Here is a 15,693-nt window from a genome sequence, read left to right as displayed (position 1 = left end):
CTCGAGGATTCCATTCTTAATTCTACACCCAAGTCTAAATAAAGGAACTTCTAAGACATTTCAGGGACAATTTTTCCCACTTTCAAAACCTCATCCACTGGAGGTTTTGGCTTCGGGGTGACTGGTGGTAGATGGGGATCCCAACTTCCCACTCAGCTCATAAGTCAGCACCACGCTTAAAGTCTGTCTACTACTTGATTTCAAAATGCCTCTTTTGTTAGAACTGTGGCTGCACTATGAATTCTTCTCCATAGAGATGAGCATTTACTACTGTTCTTAAACCATATTTCTTCTTTGTAAACTTTCTATTACAAAGGGCAAGAATTTCAACTTTTACCATTTTAGAACTATTTAGCCAGTCACTTTTTTGGGGGGTTTTCTAAATTTAATTAATTTAATTAACTGATGGTATTTCTTAGAAAAAGTGTGACAGAGTTTCTACCTATCCAGGGAAAAATTTCCATGTCAGCACTGTAACAATCACTAAGAAATCACTACAGCACTTAAATTACTTTGCTTTTGGAAAGAGCTCCTGCAGCAATTTCTTAAACCTGCATTTGCTAAAGATGTGTTGAATTCACAGCAAGAGGATGTCAGTAAGTGAAATATTATATGAATATTTTAATGCAAAATGCTTACACTTAAAATTAGCAAAGCTTCCTTTAAATTAAAATTCCATTTAACTAAAGATGGTTAACCCCAAGAATTGTACAGTAGTTGATTTCCGCTATATAATGCCAGTTCTATGCAATACAATGAGAACTGCATCATTAGCTGTCACTTCCTCCATTGCTCTTCTGGGCCCAAATTGGTGGGGGTAGGGCACTGAGACAGACAAAACCCAAATCAACTGTGCAGTGATTCCTAATAATTATAAACTCATTTGACTAAGCTGTCCAAACAAACAGCTGGGGAATAACTGCAGGTATTGTTCCAGAGCTGATACAAGGTTTTGTTTTTACAGCTTGGTAAAAGATCTGCACTAGGTGAGAAGTCACAGTATAAGGATGCATTTCTGTAAATAGTTACTACATATACACATTTAGTGTCTGTAAACACTAGAAATATACATTAGACAGAGTACCCTCACAAGTCGGGTATATTTTAAAAAAGAAGATGAGGTAACATGAAATCTCAAAGTCCACAGGAATCCTGCCTGAAGAGTTTGAACAGCTGCCAACAATTCACTTCCAATGTGCAGGGATCAAGGTTTGCTGAAACTAGATTCACTGGCTTTCAGCATAGCAACTGCATCTTTCACTGCATGGTAGATAACATTCTTCACCTAAAAGAATGGAAGAAAAGACGATGGCTTTACCATTAAATCTAAAATCTGTCACTAAGAAGAAACACCTCACTACTCCCAATTTTATTACTTTCTCTAAGAATATAAAAGTCAATATTCTGTATGAAATGCCAATACTATATTAGAGCCTTGGGCTCCTTCAGACCAACATTTTACACACATTTAAAACCCATGCCTCCTTTGGAGAACGTAAAAGCTCATTTTCTCCCTTCTATAGTTTTTTGTTTTTTCTTTTTTTAACCAGGGATCAAACTCAGGACCTTGCACTCTCGAGGCAGGCGTGTGCCACTGAGCTAAATCCCTGGACCCCGTCACTTCTATAGGTTTGGTTGCCATGTGACTCTCATGAGTGCAGGGTGTGGTCAAGTCCTGAGGTAGTTTTTTCAGAGTTTCTACATTTTTCTAATTTCTCAACCACAAAATATTACATAATTTACTATTTAGAGTCCTTTACAATCTACCCCTCTCTGATCCCAGAGATTCAGTTCTACTCTAAGCTTGATGAGAATAATGCAGCAAAAGGTTAAGCACTGTGTTTCAGACCACTGACTATGGCAGCTAAGTCAGGATTAGAAATCCGATCTGTTAATTTTTTTTAGTACTAAAGCCTTTCTCTTTGGACCTGTTTCCACAAAGAGTCTAGTGTCAAACCAAAGTGAAGTTTCCTCTAGGTCTGTTCCTTCTTCACTTAAGTAGAACTAGATATAATGATATAAGGCCAACTCATTAATTCATTGTACCAAGTGTGATATAGCCAACTTCATTGACTTTTTTTTTTTTTTATAGCTATGCTGCCAGAGGAAGCCAATGCCAAGACTCAGGGCCACTTTTACCTGCAATTTATCCTCATGATTGGTATGAGTCTGTGACAGATAACGGAATTCCTGAGTAAGCCAGAAGCAGTGTTTTACATGCTCTGGAGACACAAAGTCTTCAGCCACTTTGATACAGCTGTATAAATTATGAACCTGAAAAACACCAAACAACATCAGTAACAAACTCGAAAGTTCACACGAGAAAGAGAATGAAGACAAAGTTATAGTTCTTGCCTGATGTGGAGCTCCTGCAGGGATAAACACCACATCCCCAAGAAACTGTACAATAGCCCAACCTTGAACTCCATACTCTTGATGAAGACGTTTTCTCAGTGATCGGTCTAAATACCAGCTCTGATCATGAATGGGGTCATGGTCTGCTGGGTTTTCTTGACCCTGCTCTTCTGATACCTAGAAAACAATCAGAACATCATGCAACTGAGGAATATGCTAAGATCACCCCTTCTCAGAAAGTTTTGCCACTGTCAGGCTGACTTCAATTTAAGTACCCTTGCTAGCAGAAAAACAAGGGTCTCAAAAACATCAAATGAATGAACCAAGAGAAGAATGACAAAGAAAAATCATGGGTTCCCTGCTGTAATTTCTTATAAACCATTACCAGAAGTCTGCATATTTTTGTAAATATTCTTGGACATACTATGTTGGTTTAGCCTTTTAAATCTAAGTAGGCTCAAGCTCCTTAGAAATAAGCTTGTTTTGCTAAAGACCAGTATTCACTTAACAATCTGAGTTATAAAACAGTAGCAAAGATTGTTGTAGATTAAACTTATTTATTCTCAACCCAGTATATGATGAAGCACACTCAGAATGATACTACCAAGGGAACAATATGGTGACCAGCAAGTTTTCTGGAACAGTCAAATGATCCTTAGCCAGAAAGACCTCTATTCAAACAACTGCATGTTAAAGACCTATCTGGTGCCAGACAGTGGGCAAGGAGTGCTCGTACCACACCGCCCAGGTGACTGAACCACAGTAGCCAAGAATGAGTGACCTCAGCACTGGACAAGTGGAAAACCAAGTAAGCTCCATCTTTCCAGTTGCCTACAACTTTCCAGTGTCCTTGCTGAACAGATGGCCAACTACAAGGGAAATCTAGAACCTCCCAACCGCTACAATCTCTTGCTAATGACACAAATAGGGCCTCTCACCAAACAGAGCAAGCAACATCAGTAGAGACCTCAGTAATGCAGTTCAGGGCCAAGGTCAAGGACTGATACATGAACTTCTGAAGTCCTCAGATTTTCAAGGCAATAAAACAAATATATGCTAGGAGATAACCTAACTTGAAGGGAGAGAATAAAGATTTCTAAATAGACTATAATACAAAATAGACATGAAAGACAAGACCCCCTCTATTCAGAAGTGCAAGCCCAGTTTTTTAGAATCTTTGTTCCTTAGCAACTACCACAGCCTATCCAATCTGACACGCCAGTCAATTCACAATAAGGAGTAATTTATAATAACTGCTATTCTTATATCCCTCCTCCTCACAGGCTATGGGGTAAGGAGCATACCTTTTTAAGGAATTCTCTTATCTTCTCCGTGTCTTTAGCAGCATATATGTGCCAGAGGGCTCCTGGCTTCTCTTTTCCTTCAATAAATCGCTTTATTGTGAGTTCATCAGAATCTCCATCTTGGATGGTTCTAAGGACTTCTAGAGAAAAAGAAAGCAAAGCAGGTATCAGACCACAAGCCCTAGCTCAGACAGTAAGCTGCACGATTATCCTCAACTTCATACCTTCCTCTTGCTCACACTGTCCTTTGGGAATTCCCACATAGACCATGACATTAGCTGCGTCAGATACATCTAAGTGAAGATTTGTTGTCCCAAACTTCCGATCTTCTGGAGTGATTAATCCTGCAAAAAGAAAACCCCTTAAGTCTACTGAAGATGGCAAAGGCTGCCTCAGGTCTTATACTTGATCACAAAATTTCTCTTTAATCATTGAAAATAAGGGAATGATAGCCTTCATGTATCTTCTAACTGGACCTAGAAACTGGATGAAATTACTGAAAGTAACAAACAACAGCAACAACAAAGTCAATGCGCTGGTAAGGACATTCAGAATCAAAAAGCAACAAACCAGAATGTTAAAGTAGACTCCTGAAGCTAGAATTTGCTGGAAGCACATAAAGGGCCTCCTGATCTCTGGCCAAATGGGGCTGTGGTTTTGAGGGGCCATCCTGTTTAGGAAGCCATTCTGCAGCAAGCTAACCTAGGACGAGAGTCCTAGAGCCCTGTCACACTTTGCTTTCTTTCCCACATTGTGAAATAGGTATTGGAGGGGAACCATCAGATATGTGAGATATACTTTAAAATATCTGAAGAAAAAATATAAAGGGAAGAGGTAGGTAATCAAGTGATAAATGACAAAGGCAGCTATTTTCACTAGGTGATGAGTTTATTGTAATTTACTCTACTAGGCACTTTTTCAATGTGCTTGGAAAATGTTTCCACAGTAAAAAGTTAGCAAGAAAACAAGCCATTAATGTGCTAGAAATAAAATGGCTGAAACATTTGTTTATGGCAGTATGAATGAATACCAAAAAATTTAATTCTACTTATAGAAATCTTAAAAGCAGATTAGAAAAAAAGATTATGAAGGAAGGCATATATATGCAATATAACTTTAACTACAAGGGAATGAGAAACACAAAGATGGGGATCAGCTCGGAAGAAGAGCAAACAGAGAACAGGTCTCAAAGCCTACTTGGGGGCAGTTAGCCAGTCTGGCCAACACCTCACTGAGTAAAAGAATGAGGAAGGAAATGACTCCTACGCAGCATTGGCCTGTACCCCCAGCCTGGAATAAAACCTGACTCTAAACTGAGGGGAATGAACTCAAATGGAACTGAGAATATAAGAGCGTAATGGTCACAAGCAAAGGATTCTCAGAAAACAACATCTTGAGAAAAAATACCATGGACTTCAATAAAAAGAAACATAGGTGGAAATAGTAAAGGCAGTTGGTGATGGGAAACCAGGGCAGGGTGATAGGCTCTGGCTTAAAAATCAGGACACCCAAGTTCCAGTCTTGGAACTTCTCAGCAGGTCATTTGTTCGTTATTTTGTCCTAAAATCCTGGTCCCCATTTATAAAACTGAGGTCTCGTCTTATTGGAACTGGAGAGAGGATGGACTCTACATAGTCTCTGTAAAGAGCCTTTGCTCTCTACTTTGTCTGACTTAGAAGCCACAGCCTAATTACTTAACTTGTAAAAAACTGACAGCTCTGCAGCAATGTTTATGATAAGAGAACTGAAGAACAACATATCCCTATTCTTTGTACCTCTAAATGCTTGCTTCTGGACAGGCACACTTTTGTCAGAGGAAAAGCTTTTCAGAGTAACACTGCCACCTATCTATTACTGTCTAGGAGGAAAAGACCTACTGCCAAGCTATTTAAACTAAGCAGGCATTTAATTTTGAAAATACCTCAGATATCCTACAAAACTTCATGATTTCTATAAAGCTTAATCACTAGGTGACATTAGTGGAAACAGGGTTTCATATACCACACATTTACAATGAACCCCCCACCTGTGTCCAAGACGCTAAGAAAGGAGCGAGGGAAAGGAACTTGGATACAAAATGCATGGCAGATCCATATCATACACAGGGCTGGCTGAGACCCAAGAAGGAGGTAACAGGAAAGAGGATTTTTGCCTGCCATATCTTCTCTCCCAGTTTCCCACCCTACCATGGCAGAACTACCAGGGGCACCCACATTGTCGGAAGCTTCTAAATACAAACACCCACCTCTTAGAATGTTCCCCAATACAGTGCTGGTGGGGTTCCTTAGGCTGACTCAGCCATGACAGAAACTAGGGGCTGCAACTAGCTAGGACACCAACAGACTGTCCTTTTTTGAGCAGGGTTGCCTGTGGTTTAAGATAATACGCAAGTAATTATGGGAGGAAGAAATAATATCAAAGGAGCAATTTCTAAGAGAACTGGAAAAATGACGGCCAAATAATATTTTTAAAGAAGGAAATTTACTGTAAAGATTCCAATAAGTGGAAACTCATTCAACAATAAATTGGCAAATAGTACCATCAAAAGGACCAATGTGAACCTTATCCTAATGGGAGGACCCTATGCTGAAATTGGTCGAACTCAAAGGAATAACAAAGAGATAAGAGGAAAATACAGAAATAAAAAAAAATTTTTTTTTGGTACTGGGGATCAAACTCAGGTCCCTTGCGTTTGCGAGGCAGTCACCAGGCCCAGAAATCAATTTTTTTTTTTTTTTTTTTTGGTTTTTTTGAGAAAGGGTTCTCACTATGTAATTGAGACTGACCTGGAACTCACTATGTAGCCCAGGCTGGTCTCGAACTCACAGCGATCCTCCTGCCTCAGCCTCCCAAGTGCTGGGATTACAGGTGTGCGCCACCACGCCCGGCTCAGAAATCAATTTTTACCCCAAGTAGTCTTTCTTTTGGACAGTTTTCATGTCCAAACAATAAAAATAAATTCTAAGGATGCTTTCAGTAGTAACTTCTAACCGTCAACACAAAACACTGCATTTAAGTGTATCAGATGTTAAAACAGCCCGCAAGAAATGCTACAGATTGACCTAAATAAACATGTAAATTCTGCAGTATAAAACTGGGTACAGAAAAGAGAAAAATACATAAATTCACATGCCCTATATCTACAACTAGGAAAAGGAAATACATAAAAATCTGACCAAAGAATGAAGGCAGTTACTGTGTTAAGTGTTAACTATTTTCCATTTTTTCCTTCTCTAATGTCAATTTTCCAAACATTTTGACTTGTTGATATTTACTGTGATTTTACAACTTAGGCACTTCCTTCTTACCATATGCATTATACATCTTGGGACCCAGATCTGGGCGAACAAAGTAGTTTGGCAGTTTAGAAGCCAAGTTCAGTTTGCCATCTCGCCTTGTGTACTCAGGCAGTGGGATGTTGGCCATTAGGTCATCAAATCTAGAATGAGAGAGCCGGAATTTGCAAAGTAAGCTTCTTTTCTACTTTATTATTGTGTGAAATGGTTTAATTCCTATATAACACAAGAAATAAGTATATCTGTGATCATGAAGACAGAGCTAGCTGTCACTAATATGTAAGATGAGAACTACATTAGTTATGAACGAAGACCCTTCTCTCCTGTGCCATACTATTGTGTCCAAATGACCTGGAGTACTTTAGATAAAAGATTTGACCACCAACTTCCTTTCAAGAGTTCAAAAACATCTCAGAAAAATCAACCTACCAATTTGGATAATTAATGTTAAATTCTGTGAAATACCCTGACCTGTCTGGTCTTAAGACTGCAGCCTGCCTGCCCATATCCACCAGCCTCTCTCTGTGTGGGCTGTGCATGTCCACAGCAAGCGTGTGGTGCTTGGTAGTCAGCTGTATCTAAAAGTCATTTTCTTTATTTCATTTAAATTACACTACTCCCAAGTTACAGACCAAAAATGAAAAATCAGAACCAACAAAACCATGGACCTTTCATATTTCCCAAAAACCTATTTTCACACTGCCTCAAAGAATTTAACTTAACAATTCAAGGACAGAATCATTTTTCCACTCTTTATGACAGTACCTAGAAGGCATCATATCTCTAAAATCTTCTCCTGGTGGCCAGTCCTTAAGTTTCAACACCATTGGTTCTTTGTCATTTTTTAGACGATCTGAAAGGTAACCAAAATAAATTATTACTCATAACAACAGACCAAAGTAAATGATAAATTACCATTTTATCCTCAAAAATGTGTGTAAGTTTCATAATCTGATCAATGTAGTATGCAAATACTGTTTTTCTTTAACATCCCTCTCCTGCCAACGGCCAGCCATTTTATTTCTACAGTGCCAAGAAATTCAACTGTATCCTGGAGGCAGCAAAATAAAGATCACTAATCTGCATGAGAGTCCTGTCTTTTTAGATGCTTATGTAACTGCTAATGGTTCTCTAAAATTCAGCCCCTCTTCTGTACCCAATATACAGAGGCAGTGTCCTGGCAGCTTTCTAGCTCAGATCCAGTCTGCTTCTTCTACAGCATCCTAAAATCATTAAGCAGTTCCACAAGTAACCAACAATAACGCACTTTAACAATCAAAAACCACAATGTATAATAAACCCAGTTTTCTGAGGCCAGTATGAAATGGAAATGTTTTGCTCAGTACAAGACCGAAACCATCCCATGTTCTGTCCAGGGACAAGGACCAAGGGGCACATTCTTCCCCTCTCCTCCATCTTTTGGGTGGTATATGCAGGGTTTAGTCTGAACTGTTTGTCACAGAACCAGTACTAGTTGTGGGAGATGACTCAGTTCTAAAGCATAAATTTTGTAAGAAGAGGCAAAGGAAATAGACAACTTGAACTCCAAAATTCTCTGATTCCTGCTATTCCTGTGTCCCCTTCTTTCACACACTCAATCCCCTGGAAAAGTCTTTAATACATACTTGGAACATCTTCAAATCCATCCCAGAAGTCTCCAACAGTGGCTCCTGTAATGATTTCATTGGTCCTACAATTAACCAGGTCAACTTCCTGCTCACCAAACTCTTTCCTGAAGGATTCAGGTTTCCAAAGTTCAATGTTCAATTTATGGTGCACTCCTGACACCATCACTGGCTAAAAGGAAAGAGAAGAGACTTCAATGTGAACTTCCACAGCCCTGTCCCACTACTCATAGGCTGGCCATCTCCAACAAGTGCTGGTCATGGCTGGAGAAGTGACAGCTTAGTTTCCTGAGCTTCCAGCAGTAGCTTTAATGCTCTTCACTCACCTGCCAACTATGCTGCTCTCCAACTACATTAGTAAGCTCCTGGGAGAAAGGATCAGTCTTCTGACGTGGCTTCCATTACTCACAACATCCACCCATCAAGGTCCCAAGCCCAGAAGAGGACATGAAGGAAACAAGGCCAGGGGTGTTTACTATCAAAAGTGGGCACTACCATGGGCCTCTGGCCTGCCACTGCCAGGCAGGAATATGGACCAAAGAAGACACAAATTTCTAGTTTTCTAAGACAAGTCAAGAACCCTGAGCTTTGTGTTAAATATCCTGACTTTAAAATATTGGCAACAAGTTTAATACTTTGAGTAAAAAAATAAATAAATTACCTATGACAATATATAATCCAAAAAAATCTTGTTGGTGGACTAGGTATTCAGCCTGTCATTTTGCAACCTCTGAATATGTCTGACTAAATGCTACTAGGACACAGGACCAAAAAACATCTTTAGAATTCTGTTGTTGCTCTTAAACACATCTCTCTCTTTGGCAGTTCCCCCAAATTCTTGTCCAAGAGCCAAGTGTTCCTTCAGTGAGGTCCCCATTTGACCAGAAAAAGCCAAAGATCCAGAAAACAGGACCAAGAGAGTGGGAAGAGGGGAAGGAGAGGAGGAGGAAAGCACAGAAGTGGTCTACCACACATCTACACATGTCAACTGCAGCTTAAGATCCAAGAACGCTGACCTTTAAAGCAAGCACCTTGGGGAACTGGGCACTGATTCCAAGATGACGCCACATGGCTCTGGCCCATCTAGGACTGCCTTCAGCACAAGGTTTTGATTCACAGGAGAGGGATGCAGTATTTTTACTGTATTTTGTCTGATGCCCCATACTTCATCAGCCACTTAGCAGCCACGATCACGAAGCCTGTAGGTGCTCATCAAAAATTCAGTGATGGCTGCTGGGAGCAATCAATACCTAACCAAGAAGGCCAGCTTAGAAAGTCTGCTGTACAAAATAAGCCCTGTTCAGATTATATTTGTTGGAAACAGTATAACGACAGAAGTCAAAGGAAATGCCACTAGCAGGGAAGGGGCTAGAGTGGGGTATCAGAGGTCTGCCAAACTGAGAAAGATGGATCTGAACTAGATCAGGGGAGCAGAGGCCCACATTACCTGCCCTTGTTTCCAGCACTCCCTGAACACATTCCAGTTGCTCTTGTTGTTGGGATCTTGCAAGCACAACAAGCGATTATCACACAGCCAGTAGTGAGGAGTGTCAAAGCCCAGAATGCTAGGCTTGATGGTCAGTCCTTGAGGCCTCTTAGAAATATCAGAGGATGTCTTATTTTGCACCAAAGAGGCAAAGATGTCATCAAGGATTTTTGGTGTATTCTTTAGTCCATTTTCTGTCTGAATTTGAGAAGTAACAAGTCTTAAATATGCTCTTCCCTACCACCAAAAAACCCCATTCCTATAATGGCAGGATTGGTCCACATTATATAACCGAAACAGTCCAAGCCAGGACCCACAAGGCACAGAGCAAGTCCCCTCTTCCCACCTGCGCACAGGAAAGTTATAGCAGAACAAAGTGGCCCAGCCCACCCACAAAGTGCAACATGTGATTGAAATCCTCTCTCTACTTTCTATTGCAATTTCTCTAGTCTCTTCCTGTCCTGTTTCTACTTAACTATGTAAGATGGAGTGCAAATAATAAGACAAGCACATACCTTTCCTGTAGAGGAATTCAAGAGGTTTCGGAGGAAACCAGAATTATTGTTGCTTACAGGAGTCAAAATTGTGCTGTTGAAGGTGTGGAGCACTGTGCTGGATTTGCTCAGAGGGGGAAGAGGCGGAAGGCATCTGACTTCATTCTTTAAAGTTGGCATCACCGGCTGTTTTTCTAAAACCAAACCAAAACATCCAGATTTAAAAATATTCTGAAAGGCAAATTCTGTAGCAGGCTTTTATTAATAGAATGGTTATTCATTTTCTAGAACCAAAAAAACTTTGCATTTAGACAAGGATTCACGAGATAATAAAATGGTATCCAGTATCCTGATAAAGCAGTATTTTTAAACTTTCACCTTTCTACACTGCTATTATGCAAAAACACAAATTATTCTTGTAAAATGATCATGTATCTAGTAACCTGATATCTTGTCAATGGATAGTTCTTTGGATTTTTCACATGTACTATCTAAAAAAAGTGACAACAGGTATCCTTATCTCATTCTTGAATGCAGAGAAAAACTTAAAAAATAATTTTAAAAAATCCAGCCATTATTCATATGATATCTGTTGTGGGTTTTTCCAGCTTTTCTTCAAGATAGAAACTCTTAAGGATGTTCTCTTGTTTTTGTGTATTTTTCCTGGCTTTATTTTTTAAAATTGTGATTCTGGGAGGCCAATCCAGGGCCTCACACATGCTAGAGAAGCACTCTACCAATAAGCTACATCATGTCACCTTTCTATTCTTTTTTTTTTTTTTGGTACAGGGGATCGAACTCCAGACCTTGCACTTGCGAGGCAGGCGGTGGAACCACTGAGCTAAATCCCCGGCCCCACTTTTCTATTCTTAAAACTATTGGTAAAAATTTTAAATATATATATTGCATTTTATGAAATGTTTTTCTGCAGCTCAGCATACAATTTTTCTCTCAAAGTTATAGATGTTAAACTACACATGCCTTTCTCTGGAAAAACCCTGATTGGTCATGCTATATAATTCTATTTATAGTGTCAAAAATAAAATTTCATTAACATGTTTGCATGAAAGAAACTGACCTGTAATTTTTCTCTCGTAACACAGGCAGAAAGCAGAATCACAATTCTAATCTACCAGATACTGAAGGGCACTTTACACTGTCATCAAGCATCTTAAGACAACAGCACAAATGACAAGAATGTGCAGCATATTCCGATGTGGAGCAAACAGGAACTACGTGCAGAGTAAGGACTGACAGTCACTTATCACAAATCTCAGGTCAGCTCCAATCTTGCCAAATATGATCTCAGCCTGGCCTAGAGATCTACTGGCAGCAGAAAAGATTTCCTCTCTGGTTCTGCACTGCACCACACTTTCGCTGGGGCAGGCCCCTAGATGACTGGATGAACACTTTTAATTACAAGACTTCTCACTACCATTTCATAGCACCTGAGGTTGTCAAGTCTCTCCAGCCAAAGGTGCTCAGAAGTAGCAAGAGGTGGCATCACTCACCTTTGTTTTCCTTGTTGACATTCCCACTGGTCAAGTCGGCCAGCCAGTTCAGAGGAGACGTGCTAGCTGGACAGGCAGGCTTCACGCTGCTGGCAGACTTAGAGGCTACCTCCCCACCCATAGCCGCTGGCTCCAAGGCTGAGGGACTTTGCTGGAGTACAGCACCAAGGGTTGGTTTTTCTCCTGCTAAGGAGGTCTGTGTGAAATACAAAAGGAGAATTTTACATAAACTGAAGAATGGCATTTCTTTTTTCTTAACTTTGCCCCAAAGACCTCCAATAAGAGATACATTTCCAAAACAAAGCTACCTAAGTAAGGAGCCCTGGATATCACCACAGCTACAGAAATGCTACAATAACAGCAGATTCTCAGTTTTATTTTGTTTTTTTCTTTGGTACCGGAAATCGAACTCAGGTCCTTGTGTTTGCAAGGCAGGTGGCAGAACCACTGAGCTACATCCCCAGCCTGATTCTCAGTTTTAAATTCTAAGTATTACTAGTGAAAACACATGGTAACAATTTAAATACACAAGACATTTCCCCTGCACCCTCTCACTATCCTTGTACATATGTGCATTTTTGTACACATCCCTTTCATGCTGTGGTTTTAAAATAGCAAGGTAGGTCCAGGGATTTAGCTTAGTAGTACCGCTGCCTGCCTCGCAAGCACAGGGTCCCAAGTTCAATCCCCTGTACCAAAAAACAGGCAAGTTTGTGTCAGTCTTCCTTGGGAAATTAGCCGTAATCCGGAATATGCCCTCAAAACATGGTTGTTAAATGAATAAATAAGGTAGGTAGAAAAGGAAAGCTACAATTTCAGAAAGAAATAGGACACAAAAAGGGAAAATGCTCATTAGAATAATCATTAAAATGTGACAAGGAGCTCTTAAAAGAAGTCAGACATAAACTGTAAAGAACAAACTGAAAAGAGCCTCTCATTCTATTACTCATCTGGGTAGAGTTTATGCAAACATGTGAAGGAAAAAGAACACAAACTCCTGTGGTGGTCTGGGCCCTGCCTTTAATCATGAGCACAGCTGTGGCGCCCAGACATCATGCTGTTTATCATCCCCGTGTTACTGACAACCAAACTGAAGCATACTTAAATCCACTCGTGTTAGCCAAAGTAATACAACTAGAAAGAAGCAGGAAAGAATTCAAGTTCACCTTATGCTATCTTTGACACCACAGGCCTGGAAAAATGTAAAAGCATTTCTGATTCTTAAACACAACGCGAGATCATGATTCCTGGGGTGAGGGAAGGGGACCACTGGAAGGTTGTGATGCAGTGAAGAGAGGGCTGCCACCAGGAAGAGGCATGTTATTAGGATCAAGTGACAGGCACTGAAGACGCATTTCATCATTTCCATCAGCTCTTAAGATAGCTTATGGATGAAATATATTTAGTAGTTAAAAATTTTTAAAGCATATCTGAATAGTTTAATTCTGCAAAACACATAAGATTTTAAAAACTCTTACAAATTTGACAGTGATTTATTAGACTTTATCAAGAGACTTTTGCTTTTTCAAGAAATGAAAAGCATGAGGCCCTGCACCTGCCTAGCAAGGACCTAAGTTCTACCCCCAGTGGTGGAGGTAATAAGGCCCACACCAGCAAATGCGGAAGAGAGAATAGGCTTTGGAACTGTGAAGAAAAATGAATTCTTTCCCCACTGACAGCTATCTCCATTTTCCTTTAAAATATACTGATAGAAATCTTGGGGTTATCTGAAAAACAACAATCACACAAGGACGGCGAGTGCAGCACAAGCAGCGATACCTGTTTTAGGTCTTCCTTGGAGGATGGCTTTGAAAAGAGTTTGAACTGCCTGTTTGAACAAGGACAGTTTGCCTTTATTCCCCACTTTACTCTTACAGAATGAACAATGTCTCCAACATCATAGAGGGCTAGAAAAAAAAAAGCAGAGGCAAATATATGAACGAAGATGTTAGGTACTTCCAACCTCAACATTACAGAGTAGACATTTCCTTCAAGAATCTTTTCTTACTAGCATGGTACTCCATCCCTCCTTTTTATCCTACCTTCTGCAAATGCACCATTTTCTTTCTACAAAATTATTTACCACCCCTTGATTAAAAAGTGCCAGGGACACTTCCAGGCAATTTACAGAACATAGTAAAGTAAGGTTACCGAGTAATGACACTACATCCAGTAAAACTAAACTACCAGGCCCTATGAGTTAACCAAGATACAGGGAAAGAAAATCCCAGCACTGTGTGAAATACCTTTGCCAGGAATGATTTGAGTAGGCATTAGGTTCTCTGGCTCATGTATCTGACTCTTCACACATCTTAGCCAAGAGAAAGTCTTGTAGGAGGCACCTGCAAATGACAGACTTGTGGTAACTGTTCTTGGTGCACCCTGGCCCCAGCATTTCACAAAGCCACCCAACCACAAATTAACTAAGGGCTTCATTCCAGTGTCAGGAGCTGCAGGGGAATACAGTCAGTTCTCACCCTGCTGGCAGTTCTTCCTCTTCATGCGGTAGCAATCCACACACACCCCAAACCCACACCGAGGGCACACCCAGTGCAGGTTGAAGATGGTGGTGTCACACACATCACACATTTCCCGAACACCTTTGACAGCTCGCTTCCAAGCAACCTGTCCTGCAAGAATCAATACATCATTTAGGGGAGGGGTGTGGAGAGGCCTTCTGATATCCATCATGAGGGGCAGTTATTATTCCTCCCTGTGATTGGAGTGCCCGTTAATTCTGTTCAGCTTCATCACACATGCTGCCTCCATGACACTCTGCTCAATTCCCATCATCTGTGCTGTCTTTCAACTCCTGTCAGCTCATTCTGTATCCAGTCACAGTCCCGCCCAAGGTGGCCACCCTACACTCGAGCAGCACGCTGTTCAGGCTGTGTGCCTGTGGTCACACAGCAGGAGTACAGACACAGAAGGATACTGGGCAGATGTGCCCAACCTTCTGCCCCTGTATCCGACTGAGACTCTGAGGGCAGTAAGGGCCAGGCTTCCTCCAAGGGAAAAAACCATTTCCTCAGACAAACAACACACAATGCCAGAATCCAATAAACACCCCAGTGCTGAGGGGGCCTGGAGCAAACCACACATGGACTCAGGGTAGGCATGGTTGTCCAAAGTCAGTTCCTTCACTCCAATTTTGCCAGTGCCAAGTGTGATGGCTGCAAGTGGGGCTGGCTCACACTAACCAGACACCCAGCAGATTGAGGCTCTTTCATTCCAGTGGCCAGAGAAGAGGGCCCTTTCAGGATAGGAGAGGCCATCAGACACCTCTCCCCAACAAGGAACCAGATCCGGTAGAGAACTTCAAGAAGCAGGAGCAAAAGGGAACATTTCTGAGTCTGAGAAAGTCCAATGTTGCTGACCAGAGATTCCTTTCAGTCTGTTGTTCTTTTGCAAACAACCCTGGATCGACACTGTTGCATTCTTGTTCCATGGAAACGGCTTTGTCCTAATTCTGTCCCTGGTGAGTTCATTCTTTCTGAATGACTGAACAAAACCCAAATGACCAGACTTTAGCATGCACCGAATTAGTCCAAGTGCTAAGTGAATTTCTGCCACTCCACTGTAATGTAACAGCTCAGGCACAATACATAGATAGGAGCTTAGG

At 40.8% G+C, this 15,693-nt stretch overlaps 1 protein-coding gene across 3 annotated transcripts in view; it reads right to left on the bottom strand.

Annotated features, from left to right (window-relative positions):
• Nucleotides 1–359: 359 nt before the first annotated feature.
• Kdm3a (lysine demethylase 3A) overlaps nt 360–15,693 on the bottom strand; it is a 46,131-nt gene continuing 30,797 nt past the window's right edge. For all 3 annotated transcript variants that reach the window (XM_010625654.3, XM_010625655.3, XM_033765271.1), the window contains 14 exons: nt 14,549–14,701; nt 14,318–14,413; nt 13,851–13,978; nt 12,072–12,267; nt 10,582–10,754; nt 10,028–10,264; nt 8,581–8,752; nt 7,721–7,808; nt 6,968–7,098; nt 3,884–4,003; nt 3,660–3,799; nt 2,356–2,532; nt 2,140–2,274; nt 360–1,285 (listed from right to left, as the gene is read on the bottom strand). In XM_010625654.3, coding sequence (XP_010623956.1) covers nt 1,205–1,285; nt 2,140–2,274; nt 2,356–2,532; nt 3,660–3,799; nt 3,884–4,003; nt 6,968–7,098; nt 7,721–7,808; nt 8,581–8,752; nt 10,028–10,264; nt 10,582–10,754; nt 12,072–12,267; nt 13,851–13,978; nt 14,318–14,413; nt 14,549–14,701 — 2,027 coding nt within the window. In that variant the 3' untranslated portion in view covers nt 360–1,204. The remainder of the gene's footprint in view (nt 1,286–2,139; nt 2,275–2,355; nt 2,533–3,659; nt 3,800–3,883; nt 4,004–6,967; nt 7,099–7,720; nt 7,809–8,580; nt 8,753–10,027; nt 10,265–10,581; nt 10,755–12,071; nt 12,268–13,850; nt 13,979–14,317; nt 14,414–14,548; nt 14,702–15,693) is intronic.

Source organism: Fukomys damarensis, unplaced genomic scaffold (genome assembly GCF_012274545.1).
Source record: "Fukomys damarensis isolate Sample0158 unplaced genomic scaffold, DMR_v1.0_HiC HiC_scaffold_2, whole genome shotgun sequence".
Taxonomy (NCBI): Eukaryota; Metazoa; Chordata; class Mammalia; order Rodentia; family Bathyergidae; genus Fukomys; species Fukomys damarensis.
This window is presented reverse-complemented; position numbering and strand designations above follow the sequence as displayed.